This window comes from Mus caroli, chromosome 11 (assembly GCF_900094665.2).
Source record: "Mus caroli chromosome 11, CAROLI_EIJ_v1.1, whole genome shotgun sequence".
In the NCBI taxonomy this organism is placed as follows: Eukaryota; Metazoa; Chordata; class Mammalia; order Rodentia; family Muridae; genus Mus; species Mus caroli.
In genome coordinates, this window is record NC_034580.1 from 94,535,660 (window position 1) to 94,549,333 (window position 13,674).

The 13,674-nt window shown below is 45.0% G+C and overlaps 1 protein-coding gene across 4 annotated transcripts in view; it reads left to right on the forward strand.

The window, feature by feature from the left end:
- The first annotated feature begins 4,932 nt into the window (after positions 1–4,932).
- Positions 4,933–13,674, forward strand: part of LOC110306069 (gasdermin-A-like) — a 9,762-nt gene continuing 1,020 nt past the window's right edge. Inside the window, exons 1-8 of one of the 4 annotated variants that reach the window (XM_029484184.1) lie at positions 4,933–5,146; positions 5,339–5,519; positions 6,728–6,893; positions 7,957–8,053; positions 8,530–8,619; positions 8,908–8,934; positions 10,541–10,695; positions 11,166–11,280. In XM_029484184.1, the coding sequence (XP_029340044.1) occupies positions 4,933–5,146; positions 5,339–5,519; positions 6,728–6,893; positions 7,957–8,053; positions 8,530–8,619; positions 8,908–8,934; positions 10,541–10,695; positions 11,166–11,280 (1,045 nt within the window). Of the gene's footprint in view, positions 5,147–5,338; positions 5,520–6,727; positions 6,894–7,956; positions 8,054–8,529; positions 8,620–8,902; positions 8,935–10,519; positions 10,696–11,165; positions 11,281–13,674 lie in introns of all 4 variants that reach the window. The other 3 variants (XM_021178259.1, XM_021178258.1, XM_029484185.1) reach the window with 3 other exon arrangements.

A 13,674-nucleotide genomic window follows, 5' to 3' on the forward strand; every position in this document is an offset into this window, starting at 1 on the left:
TATATGTATATGTATATGTATATGTATATGTATATGTATATGTATATGTATATGTATATGTATATGTATATGTATATGTATATGCATATATATCAGGACTTACAATTGCTTGAAATTGATCCCTTTTTATATATTGCTAATTCTCAAATTTGCAATTGTTTATGCATATACAACTCAATTCAAGAGATAGTACTGTTCCTTTAAAGGACTGTCTTTGGATATTTAAGAACTACCCTAGATTGCCTGGAAAAGACCTCTTGAGGCAATGCCACCACAGATTTGTATCCCAGGAAGATTACACAAGAAAAATTGGCCATATAATCTAATTCTTTATATCATCAAAATAGTAATGGCTTGAGGTAATAATTTGGTAATTTTAGAGAATGTGCATGTCAAATTGTAAAAAGTAGTTCTCAATGCCCTTGGTTTCTACCGTTCCACATAAAGGTGTTAATTCTTGACTTATACTTAATCAGTTATTGCAAATGGACTGATTTTAGAAAAATAAAATATGCACATGTGACTATTGATACCTTTCAAGCTTTCTCCTTGCAACTGCTCTAACAAGCGAAGCAACTAAAACTGTAATTAGTCATTGCCTATGTTAATTTCTTTTCTGCTTGGTGTTCCAAATCAGATTAAAACAGGTACTGGAACTGACTATTACAGTCAATCTTTTGAGATGTTTTGTCAACAAAACAAATCAGTTATCTATGTTACTGGAATTTTTTATAATTCTCAAGGACAAGGTATTGTGTAACTTTAAAACAGTATCTTCTTTAAAAAGAGAGGGGGATTATATCCCCTTGCACTTTATTTAAATCACACTTTTTTTTATTTTAAAATTTTAAAATTTGGATGCGAAAGAACTCCTCCCTGAGTGCCTTTTAGTATCCTACAACTAGGCATACTGATGCTTAGGTGAGATGATACAATCCACTTATTGGCATATGACATGATCCTGATCAGATATTTAATATGGGGAAGAGAACATGTTTGTGTTTTTTCCACAGAATGTTGCAGGAGCATACTAGCTGCCAGAATGATTCATGTGACATGCTGAACTGTGAGCTGCTGAGTGCCCTGACAATGGTGACAGGAAAGCTCTATTGAGTATGTTCTTGATCCAACTTTGCTTGCCTATGTCCTGGATTAGACAAGCTAAGCTGCCTTGCTTCAAGCTTTTAGACCTTGTGGGACAGAGAACATAGAGACTGTGGAACCTGACTTAGAAAAATTGATCAGAAGGAGGAGTTATAAACACTCTTCTATTTCCTTTAATGTGACCAGTTATTCTGACTCAATCATGGACTGGTACAGAAATAAATCCGATATTGGAGATTCCTATTATGAAGATACCTAAAAATTTTTATTCACTAGCAGAGTTAACTTGGAGCATAGCCTACACTATTTACATGAGAAGTAACAATTTTTTGTTGATTCTCAAAGCCACCTCCCCCACTCCAGGAGGACAGACTTGGGTCTGCTCATTGCTAATTTGCAGCTGAATTGAGTGCCTGGAACAACCCCACAGACACCCTTAATCCTGCTCCTTTCAACTTTGGACTTTGTATTTCAGGCAGTTTTGTTACCTCCATACAGGCTCAGCTCAGATATGGCAGTTATTCATTGTTATGAAGAAATGCATTGACTCCATTCTGTGGCTTTGGTCTAAATGGGGAAAAGGTATGCAATGAGGGCCAGGAGCCAAAGATGGGCCACAGGTCTATGGCTTATTTCAACATAAGACAGAGACATGTGCCAAGAGGCCATGTTTTCTCATAATAAACACTGAAAGGCCGTGTTTGTGCAAATAAATACAGATGAGCTGCACGTGTGCTCTGAGACGGGTCAGAAAAAGTCCAATTAGATTCAGTCCTAAGACAGGCACAGCCCCCTGTCACCATAATTCCCAGGCAGGATCATGGAGCATAATTAAATTTTATGCCCCAGTCCAGTTAATTTTTAATAGATAAAAAGGGAGGAATTGTGCCCTCCCCAGGCCAGTCTTGAGCAGGCTGGCTAAGACCTGGTTTGCCATAGTTGCTAGCCCACAGAGGGTGAGTGTTCCTGCCTAGGTAAAGTCTATTGTCCTGCCACATCTGTGGTTTCCTCCAAGACACCACTACCTGCTGAGAGGCTGAATCTGTTTTCCTGATGTGACCCAGACAAAGCAAGGAGATCCTGGTGTGGTGAGGGATGCTTCCCCCTCATCATTTATAACCTCAGGCTCTTAAGTAAACATTGGTCCTTACTCACACACTTGTCTTGGTCTTGATATTTCTCTTGTTGCCTTTCCCATCCAAACCCCGTGTTTCTTTTCAGGAACCCAGTAACCCATGGCAACTGGAGGTGGGGGTACAGAAGGCCATTTGAGATCACTCTATCTTGCCTCCTCAGACTTCTGTGTATACCTGTACAAAGCTACACATTTGTAGCAAATACAGGTGCACACGTAGAGTGAGGTAAGAATCAGCAGGCTAATGCATACAACAATGAAGGACATATTCTCTGCTGCTCTGATACAGGTAGTCCCTGTACATATAGGATTTATTATCACATCATTTCCACAAGGCCTCAGATGAATTGCAGGTGCTTCCACATGGGTCATAATAAAACCAGAGCAGTGATCCACCCAGTTTCGTTCTGGTACACATTCACATCATTCAAACACATGTTTGATTACACACACACACACACACACACACATACACACATACACACACACACACAAACACACAGAGAGAGCCAGTTCCCATGGCATTCCTTGGGCCCCAAAGTCCACAAGCAAACTTTCAGTTGCCACTTCTTTTTGTCTTAACCTCAACTACACAGACTTCTGCCTGGCAACTCCATACCCAACCCCTCATCCCTTACAAGGCCAGGGCCAGGGCCTGAGGTGTGGCACTTCACAGAGTTTAATGCTGATCTCCTGGAACAAAAAGTGGTGAGATCATCGAGACAGGTGGGGCCTGTGGGAGCCCAAATGCCCGCCTCCATGGGGGCATAAGTAGCCAGTCCTGATAAAGGACAGTAGTCATTCCCTCAACCTATAGACAGAAAGAGCTCTGCTTCTTCACCACATACCTGTGACCAGACAGGACCCAGCATCACCCCTCCCTGGTAAGATCAATGACAGCTGAGAAGGCAGGGGGACATTCTGGGAATACAGGGGGAAGGTTGAGACCAAATTGGCATGGGATTTCTTATCTTTTATCATGGCCATAAAGTCCCCCCGGATTTCACTGGGGGTAGGACTCATAAGAGGCCTTAGAGAGAAGAGAAGCAGCCCTTTGAGTGCCACTCTGGTGAAGGGTAGGTCCTTCTAGGTACACTCAGTTGGTCCCTGGAGGGACTTAGGCCATCCCAACCCTTCCAGGAACAAGGGCTGGAAAGTATATTGTACATGGTAGGATGGCCCCAACATCTGTTTGTACACCTCCTGTTTCCCTGCCTTTGTGGAGTATACAGAAAGGTGAGGCCCATGGAGGCTAGCTGATGTGTCTGACCTTTTCCACCTACCAGGAATATCTGGGTGTGTCTCCTGGATGCCCAGGTAAGATACCTCGAATTCAAAGACAGAGACCAAAGATGTCAAACTTTTGGTCCTTGCAGTTCCCACATCCTCTGGGTCCCTCTACCCTCAGTGTGTCTCCCAGGACCACGCTCACTCTTTCTGTCTTTCTTTCTACCAAACATGGTGCCTGGTGCTGGTACTGATGCTGTAGAGGTGACTAAGGCCCATTTCCAGCCCTCTGAGAAGTCACAATTGAGTAGGCAAGGCAGTCAGGTTAACAGATGGTAACAAGATAAATTAGCTGGTATTTCAGAAGTAGACAAACAAGGTGCCTTGGGAATGCAGGCAGAGTCACCAAAATGTCCAAAGGAGTAAAGGAGTGAGCAGCTGACTTGAATCTTTTTCCTCCTCTTCCTCTTCCTCCTCCTCTTCCTCCTCCTCCTCCTCCTCTTCCTTTTCCTTCTCCTTCTTCTTTCCTCCTCCTACTCCTCCTCCTACTTTTTCTCCTTCTCCGTCTTCTTCTTCTTCTTCTCCTTCTTGTTCCTACCAAGCTCCCACTGAGGCCAAAGATTGATCGATTTATTTATTTATTTATTTATTTATTTATTTATTTATTTATTATATGTAAGTACACTGTAGCTGTCTTCAGACACACAAAAAGAGTGCATCAGATCTCATTACAGATGGGTGTGAGCCACCATGTGGTTCCTGGGATTAGAACTCAGGACCTCCAGAAGGACAGTCATTGCTCTCAACTGCTGAGTCATCTCTCCAGCCCTTGAGTTGAGTCTTAAAGGACAAATACAAATTATTTCTAATGGAAAGGGGATATATCATAAACAAAACTAACAAAGGCAAAGAAGTGAGCGCGAGAGAGGAACTGGGAAACTGGCCCATTTATAGCTGTGTTGCTAGGAGGTAGGTGGGAAGGAAGTGTAGGGTACAAGTGTAGCCTTGTCAAGGAAAGGGCAACTGGGGAATCTGCCCAGCTCTGACTGCCCAGGCTCCTGGGCCCAGTGCGGTTGCTTCCTTTCCTTAGTGTCCCCAGGTCCTAGTTTCAAGTGACCCTTAGTGTGGGAGGACACTTCACTTCCCCTGCTGATAACATAATCTAGCTGGGCTCTGTGGCTGTGAAGAAATGAACATGGAATGAGAAAAGAGCCCTTGGAAAAGGGAAAGGCTGGCATCTTGTGTCAGCCATGTGAACTCTAGAGCTTGGGATTGTCCATCACAAAAGAAGGACTCCTTGGGCTCCTTCCAGATCCAACACCCAGGTGGCTCTAATTGTCTCCCCCCACCCCCACCCCCAGCACTTAGAGTGAACCATGGTGACAACTTCTTCACAAAGTCCTTACCAGGTCATGACAACCCCTGGGACCACCTTGACATTCTCCAACTCTTTCTCCACAGAGACAATGTCTATGTTTGAGGATGTCACACGGGCCCTGGCTAGACAGCTGAACCCTGGAGATGATCTGACACCCATAGACAGCCTCTTTGACTTGAGATGCTTCAGTCCGTTGTCCCTGGTGCTGAGGAAGAGGAAAAGGACATGGTTCTGGGGAGCCCGCTATGTCTGCTCCAACTACACTCTCCTGGATGTGCTGGAGCCAGGCAGCTCCCCCTCAGGTCAGCCTCTCACCCAGAGCTGGGTCTGAAGGATGCTGTGAGGCTAGGGCCAGCCATTCTGACCACAAGGAAGATTCTCAAACTCTCCTCACTGATATGGTTAGGTGTCACCAAGCCCAAAGTTCTCTCTGGGGGTGCTGATGAGTGGGGGTACCTCTCAGCTCAGCTGCTTCTGTCTTTTCCTTCCCACAGATCCGACAGACAGTGGCAACTTTAGCTTTAAGAATATGCTGGATGTCCAAGTACAGGGACTTGTGGAAGTGCCAAAGACAGTGAAGGTAAAGGAGACTGAGGGCCTGTCACGAAGCAGCACACTGGAGATTCAGACACTCAGCGTGGCTCCCTTGGCTCTGGAGAACTTGAGGAAGGAGAGGTGAGAGAGGACAGGGCTGAGGGGCTGTCAGGATCAATAACTGATAAATGGAACTTCATGAAAGTAAAAGTTTCTGTAAGGCAAAGAATGCTGTCAATAGGACAAAAAGGCAGTGTACAGATTGGAAAGTATCTTCACCAACCTACATCTGACAGAGGGCTAATGCACTGAGTTTACAAAGAAACCAAGAAGTTAGGCGTTAATACCCAAAACGATATAATCTAAAAATGGGGTTCAGAGCTAAACTGAGAACTCTCAGCAAGGGAATCAAGAAGAGAAGAGAAGCACTTAAGGAAATATTTGAGTCTTTAGTCATCAGTGAAAAGTCAGTCAAAACATCTCTGTAGTTCCATCCTGTACCTCTCAGGTTGGCTAAGACCAAACCTCACAAGATAGCACACACTCACAAGGATTTAGGGAAAGGTGGCAGTATAATCTTGTACAACCACTTTGGAAATCTATTTGTCAATTTTTCAAAAAACTGAGAGTAGCTCATGTAATTAGAAGCCAAGATAAGGCAGGAAGGCACAGAAAGACAGAAGATCCAGTGTGGTCCACATTCAGGGGGATCACCCAGTTTAGTGAGTGGAGGGTCACTGTGATTTCAGCAGAGTGAGATTCTGATGGGGTGATGAACACACAGACAGTGATTATGGTTCGCCCTTTGAGACATTTGCAGTAGGTGAAGGAGAGAAATAGGGCAGTGATTTGACGAAGTACTCAGGAACAAAAGCAGATGCTATAAGGACAGAGATGTGTTTTCATATGGATGCAAAGTGGAGGAAGTGGAGATGCAAGGTTATGAGCCTCCAGCTGTTTGCACAGTTTATCTCTGGGAGTTAGTAGCATCATCTCTGTTTTATAGATGAGGCAACTCAGACACAAAGCAGTTACCCTGCCAGGAAGTAGAAATTGAGTTTGCACTGTGCCCCAATCTGAGCCCCCATTCCTTCCCTGGAACTGTACTGACTAGGATTGGCAAATTTAAAAACCAGGCACTGAGGGGCATAGTTGTGCACATCTTACTCCCAGTGCTTGAGAGACAAAGGCAAGTGGATCTGTGTGAGTTCAAGGCCAGCCCTGAGTTCACAGGCTAGCCAAGGCGGTACAGCGGGAACCTGTCTCAAAAACAAAATAATACAAAGCACAGGTGGTGGCCCTGGTAAAGAAATGCTGAGGGTGTTGTCTTCCTGTTTCTTCTGCCTTAGGAAACTGTCAGCAGACCACCCATTCCTGAAGGAGATGCGGGAACGCGGGGAGAACCTCTATGTGGTGATGGAGGTGGTGGAAACCCTACAGGAAGTCACTCTGGAGCGAGCTGGCAAGGCAAATACAAACTTCTCTCTCCCCAGCTTTGCCCTACTGGGACTACAGGTTTGCTATACACAGACACAGATAGAGATAGACACAGAGATGGAGAGAGACAGACCACACACACTGTCCTTTGCTCAGTGATACCCAGCAGGCCAGGTCTCCACAGGCCACAGACAACACAGAGCAAGTTAAGTGATACAGGATTTGTCCTCACCCCTGCCCTGCTCTCCTGTCTGGTATGGTGGTGCACACTAGTAATCCCAGCACTCTGAAGGCAGAGGCAGGAGAGTCACGGGTTCAAGGTCAGTCTGGACTACCTGGTAAGATCCCAGGAAGAGGGCAGTTTCCTGCTTTCAGAATGTCCTTACTTATAGATGAGTCACACAGGTAAAGCCCAGTAGAAATAAGTGCATCTCTTATAATCTATACATACATCTAGTGAGTGTGTTCTAGAGGAATGGTACGGGACTGGGAGCCAGGGGAAGACTTCCCGAATGAGATAAGAATGGAACAGCTGGTATAAAGGAAGTAGGAACCTGGGATATGGGTCAGGATGATCCACAGGCAGGTGCTAGAGCAGGTCTGTCAAGTTGTTCCACTGTCCAGTCCAGATTCTGGTAGGGAGTTATCACTAGAAATGAATGGGAAGGAGGCTGGAGAGATGGCTCAGCGGTTAAGATCACTGGACACTCTTCTACAGGTCCTGAGTTCAATTCACAGAAATCATATGGTGGCTCACAATCATCTGTAATGGGATCTGATGCCCTCTTCTGGTGTGTCTGAAGACAGCTACAGTTTACTCACATACATAAAATAAATGACTAAACACACAAACATACATGTACACACACACACATATATATACATATATATATACATATATATGTGTGTGTGTGCGTGTGTGTGTGTGTGTGTGAGAGAGAGAGAGAGAGAGAGAGAAATACATGGGAAGACTTTAAGTACCATAAGTTCAGAGCACAGAGAAAGACAACTGGAGATCCTACTGAAGGCTTTCCTACTGCTTGTGTCCTCAAAGACTGTCTGACCTAGCCCTGTACCTGCATCCTGCTCCTCCTGCTAATGGATCTCAGAGAACTCACAGATTCTCGTTGTGTAATCCTAGGGATCCGTGAACCACAAGGAGGGTGTAACCATCCCCAAGGGCTGTGTCCTGGTCTATCGAGTGAAACAACTGATGATCAATGGGGAAGATAAGTGGGGTGAGCAGAGACCAGCATGTGCATACCTCAAGATAAGGGATGGCTGCATCTGTGCAGTGGCATCCTGGGCCTCTCTTGCAGTGTGAGGGGATCAGGCAAGGGTGGGGGGAGCAGCATCTTATATTGCCCATTGCTGGAGACAGAACCAAGGTTGCTCTAGATGAAGGAGGAGACCTGGGTTTCAGGTGTCTATGGCACTCGAGAAGCTGTGGGGAGTGACCCAAATGCCAAATGTGCACAGCTTCTGACCTCAAGAAGCCCAAGGAGGAGACAGATCCTGACACCAGCACTGGATTGGTGATGGTGTGCGTGTGTGGGTGGGGTGCTATTGTAGGGGAGAGTTTACATTTCTAACAGTGAATGTCGGGTAAAGAATTAGATGGGACATTTGAGGAGCTTTGGGCTTGAGGCTGAAAAAAGAAGGTGTGGGCAAGCTGGTAATGACCCCCTGATGCCTTGTCTCTTGTCCCTTACAGAAATTCCGCACATTTGCAATGACAGCATGAAAACCTTTAACCCCCTGATCACACCCCGGAGCCTCTCCAAACCTGTAGAGATGTTATCTGGTAAAGTCTCCCACCCTATAATCTACCAACAAGAGCATCTGGGTTTCCTGGGTCCTCAGACAGATATAGGCATGGAATATAAACACTGTGCAGAAGGAACAAAGAGATAGGGCCCAATGCACAACCAGAAACAGAGAGATTGGAGACGGGGTGCGTTCCAAAGCTGTATGGGTGGGTGTGCTCACAGAATCTCCATGTTTTCATAATACTACCATGAAGCTGTCTTGGCAATGGCTTTAGCAAAAGGCAGAAAGAGTTTGTCGTGACAGGTGTTCTTTTTGTTTTCAGAAAAGCCAGGAGAAGAGAAGCTCGTTCGTAAGTGTCCCTTTTGACTTAAGTTCCAAACTGTAGTTTTCCTCCCTCCTGTATCTCGGGACTGACCAGGAAGATAGTGGGACAGATCTCAGCAAACAGCTGTCTCTCAACTACAGCAGAACTTCCACTAAGAAGTTAGGATAAGAATAAGAAGTTCCAATGAAAACAATAGAATGGAGAGATCTGTGGACAAAATGCCCAGGAGATCTGCTGCCCCAGACCTTTGCTGGCAGCGGCCTCACTAGCTGCAACCTGTTCTGCATGTATCTGCTCCCAGCAACTAGCACAGCTGGTGCTGAGTCACCCAGCAGCTGGGTGATACCAGTTCAGCCTGAGAACCCTTTCACATTGTGTCAGTACTTTAAAAAAAAAAAATTCATTTATATAAATACACTGTAGCTATATTCAGACACACAAGAAGAGGGCATCAGATCCCATTACAGGTGATTGTAAACCACCATGTGATTGCTGGGAATTCACAAGGAAGGAACTCAAGACCTTTTAGAAGAGCAGTCAGTGCTTTTAACCACTGAGCCATCTTTCCATCTCCTGTGTTAGTTCTTCTGGTCCATTCCTGCCTCCCGGGACTGGAGCAAGAGGATTCTGAAGCATGCTCTCTCGTGCTTCCTAGGGATGGCTGCCATTCTGGAGGGTATTTTTTGTTTTTTGATTGATTGATTGTTGTATTTGGTTTTTCCAGACAGGGTTTCTCTGTGTAGCCCTGGCTGTCCTGGAACTCACTCTGTAGACCAGGCTAGTTTCAAACTCAGAAATCCACCTGCCTCTGCCTCCCAAGTGCTGGGATTAAAGGCATGTGCCACCACGCCCAGCTAGGATTGTGTTCTTATCTGTCTATTTGCCTATTATTTTCTCAGTGATCCAAGCATCTGTTGCTGGAAAGGAGCTTTGTGAATTTTTTCAAGACTTTGCTGCACAAGTAGGGAGAGAAGCATTAGAGTGGAAGGGAAAGAAAGGGAAAGTCAGAGAGAGAAAGAGAGATACACAGAGAGACAGAGACAGACACAGAGAGACAGAGAGACAGAGAAGAGAAGCCCTGGGTCCTGGTATTAGAGCCACATCCAGGAAGCCATTCCACCAACACAGAATAGATGTACTTTTACGATTCAGGCTGATAACAGGACGGGCTGCAGCTCACAGCCACAGTTGCTGGATACAGACCCACTGCTCTCTGAAACAGTCCCAGTGTCCACTTCACTAAGTTATCAAAACCATCGTTTGTCCACAAACAAAAGAAGGGGAAACAGCCTTCCCCTAAATGTCTGGGTGGAGTAGTTGAAACTACAAGTCAAGTGTGCACGGATAAAGGATGAATCCCGAGATGCAGGGTGGTAGTGGTAACGGTAGTGCAATTAACTGTCATGTTAGTTGAAGACAGGGGGTCTAGTCCACCTCTTTGCTCCATCTTTCCTAACAAGGCTTTAACATAACTTCTTAACCACACCCCTTGGGAAAGAGGAAAAGTCAGATAAAAGCTGGAAGCAGGGCACCAGGTCTTGAGGAAGGGGTCACGAAGCCTACCGAAAATATGTTCAGGGTGAGAGGGCACCAGCTGAAGGGGTGCCAGACACATTAACTGTGCCCCTAGGGGAGATGCACAAAGACTTCAAGACATTAAAGAAAGAGGTGCAGCGAGAGACTCAAGAAGTGGAGAAGTTGAGTCCAGTGGGGCAAAGCTCCCTACTCACTTCCCTCAGCCATCTCCTAGGAAAGAAGAAAGAGCTCCAGGACCTTGAGCAGAAGGTGAGAGCCCAGAGCACAGGGAGTATGGAGGAAAGGAAGTGTGGGTGGTGGCTGCCATTGCAGATGGGGAGGGGAACTGGCAATGGCACAATGACCAAAGGCTGCGAAATAAATAGCAGATATCCTTCCCAAGGCTGCCCAAGTGCACCTCCCAATGCTGGGCTACCACTGCCCCCTTTGTCCCTGAAATAAGAGCATCAGTACAGGGTTCCCGGAAGTGGGGAGTGCCCTCTGATGGCCAGAGAGTACCATAAGCCTATGTCGCCCCCTGCTGGATAACAGCTTGTACTTTCCAGAGCTCAAAACCCAGGGACCAAGGAGCCTACTACCTACCAGGCCAGCACTTTCTAGGACCTGACCACACACAAAAGAAACAGGGAGTGGGAGAGAGTCAGCCTCACAGATTACTGTGTGCCAAGTGCTAGGTTAGACCTTCACCGCAAGTATTAGTCACCCAGTTTTCCTCACAGCTTGAAGGGGCTCTACGCAAGGGACAGGAAGTGACCTTAGAAGCACACCCCAAAGATGCCCTGCTGTCAAATGACACTATGGTCGCCATCCTCTACTTCCTCGGGGCTCTGACAGGTGAGTGAGAAGTGAATCAGATGGGTTTCTTTCTGTTATAAGAGTAAATCATGTGAATGATTCTCAAATGAATGAATGGATGGATGCCATGTGGCTTACAGTGTGTGTATGTATTCATATGTATGTATTCATATATATATATATATATATGAATACATACACACATACATATACATATATATGTGTATGTATTTATACATATGTATGTATATGTGTATATAGAAATCTGTGTATGTATATATATATGTGTATGTATGTATATGTGTGTGTATTTATATATGTATGTATATGTATATATTTGTTTGTGTATATGTGTGTATCTATGTGTATGTGTATGTATGTGTGTCTGTGTATGTGTCTGTGTGTGTGTATATGTGTCTCTGTGTGTGTGTGTATATGTGTGTATGTGTGTTTATGTATGTGTGTATGTGAATGTATGTGTAATGTATGTGTATGTGTGTGTGTGTGGTGTGTATGTGTGTTTATGTATGTGTGTATGTGAATGTATGTGTGTGTGTGTGTGTGTGGTGTGTAGTGTGTGTGTATGTATGTGTGTGCATGTGTGTATGTGTGTGTGTGGTGTGTAGTGTGTGTGTATGTATGTGTGTGTGTATGTGTATGTGTGGGTGTATGTGTGTGTATGTATGTGTGTATGTGTGTGTGTGGTATGTGTGTGTGTATACATACACAAGACCCTGAGTTCATTCCAGGTACTTGAGAGAGAAAAGAAAATCAGCACCAAATTGGTTTCCTTCCTACGGTTTCAGTTGGGCCATTTTTAAAAAAAGATTTATTTATTAATTTATTTTATGCATATGAGTATACACTGTAGCTGTACAGATAGATGTGAGCCTTCATCTTGTTATTGGGAATTAAATTTTGGACCTCTGCTCAATCCAGTCAGCCCAGCTCCCTCAGGTCCACCCTGCTCGCTCAGTCCCTGATGGCTCTGGCCCACAGATTTATTTATTATTATAAATAAGTGCACTGTAGCTGCCTTCAGATGCACCAGAAGAGGGCGTCAGATCTCATCATGTGTGGTTGTGAGTCATCATGTGATTGCTGGGATTTGAACTCAGGACCTTTGGAAGACCAATAAGTGCTCTTACCCGCTGAGCCATCTCTCCAGCCCCTATTAGTCCATTTTTATTTTGATTTTTTGCTACATTTATCAAACTTTCTGCATGGGGCTAAGTTCATCACTTCCGCATTGCTGCCAGCCTGTTAGCTTTAATTTCACAGTCACTGCTCTTCTGATCTTTGGCCTGTATTTCCTCCTGACCTCTGCATGACACATTTTCCCACTCAAAGACAAAATGTCTGAGTCCTTTGGAGATAAGCTGAGATGTTTGCTACTTTTTTTAAGGGCCATAAGATGGCTCAGTGAGTAAGGTGCTTGCTGACAAGCCTGACAGTGGGAATTCAATTCCGACACACACTGGAAGGACAGATGCCTGCAAGTTGTCCTATCTCTCCATGTACACACCATGGCATGCACCTGAGTGTGCTTGAACACATACATGCATAAGTTCAAGTGTACACACAACATATACACACATACAAGTGTGCAGAAAACTAGGCATACTGGTGCATACCTTTATTCCCAGAACTGCAGGGACAGAGGCAGGAGGATCTCTGTGACTTCAAGGCCAGCCTGGTTTACATAGTGAGTTCCAGGACAACAAGAGCTACACACTGAGACCCTGTCTCAAAAAGAAAAATTGTGGGTGGGTCAGTGGATGAATTTTCTGTCAAATGCAAATCCCAAAGGAAACCCCTCAGCTATGGCTATCACAGTGTGGTAGGTAGCTCATGCCTATAGTCCCAGCACTCAGGAAACTGAGGCAGGAGGATCACTGTAGATCTGAGGCCACACTGGGTACAGAATGCCTAACTTAACCCTGGGCTACAGAATGAGATTCTGTCTCAAAAACAAACAGAAAGCACATGACTTCTCCCAAAACTGCATCAAAAGATTGGAAATTTGGTTGGCTGTTGGTTTTGTTTTGTTTTGTTTTTGTTTTGTTTTTTGTTTTTTAGATGCGGTCTCACTATGTAGCCCTGGCTGGCCTGGAACTCACTATGTAGAACAATCTGGTCTCAAACTCACAAGGTCCATATACCTCTGCCTTCCAGAATACTGAGACTAAAGGTGTGTGTCACTTTACCCAGTCAAAAATCACAACTTTTTTTTTCAAGTTAGTGACCAGCAAAGGTGTATGTTATAGAGCAGGTGTTCATCTGTGGACAGATGGACCGTGGGATGGATGGATGGATGTGTGGATGGATGGATGGATGGATGGATGGATGTGTGGATGGATGGATGGATGGATGGATGGATGGATGGATGGATGGATGGATGTGTGGATGGATGGATGGATGGATGGATGGATG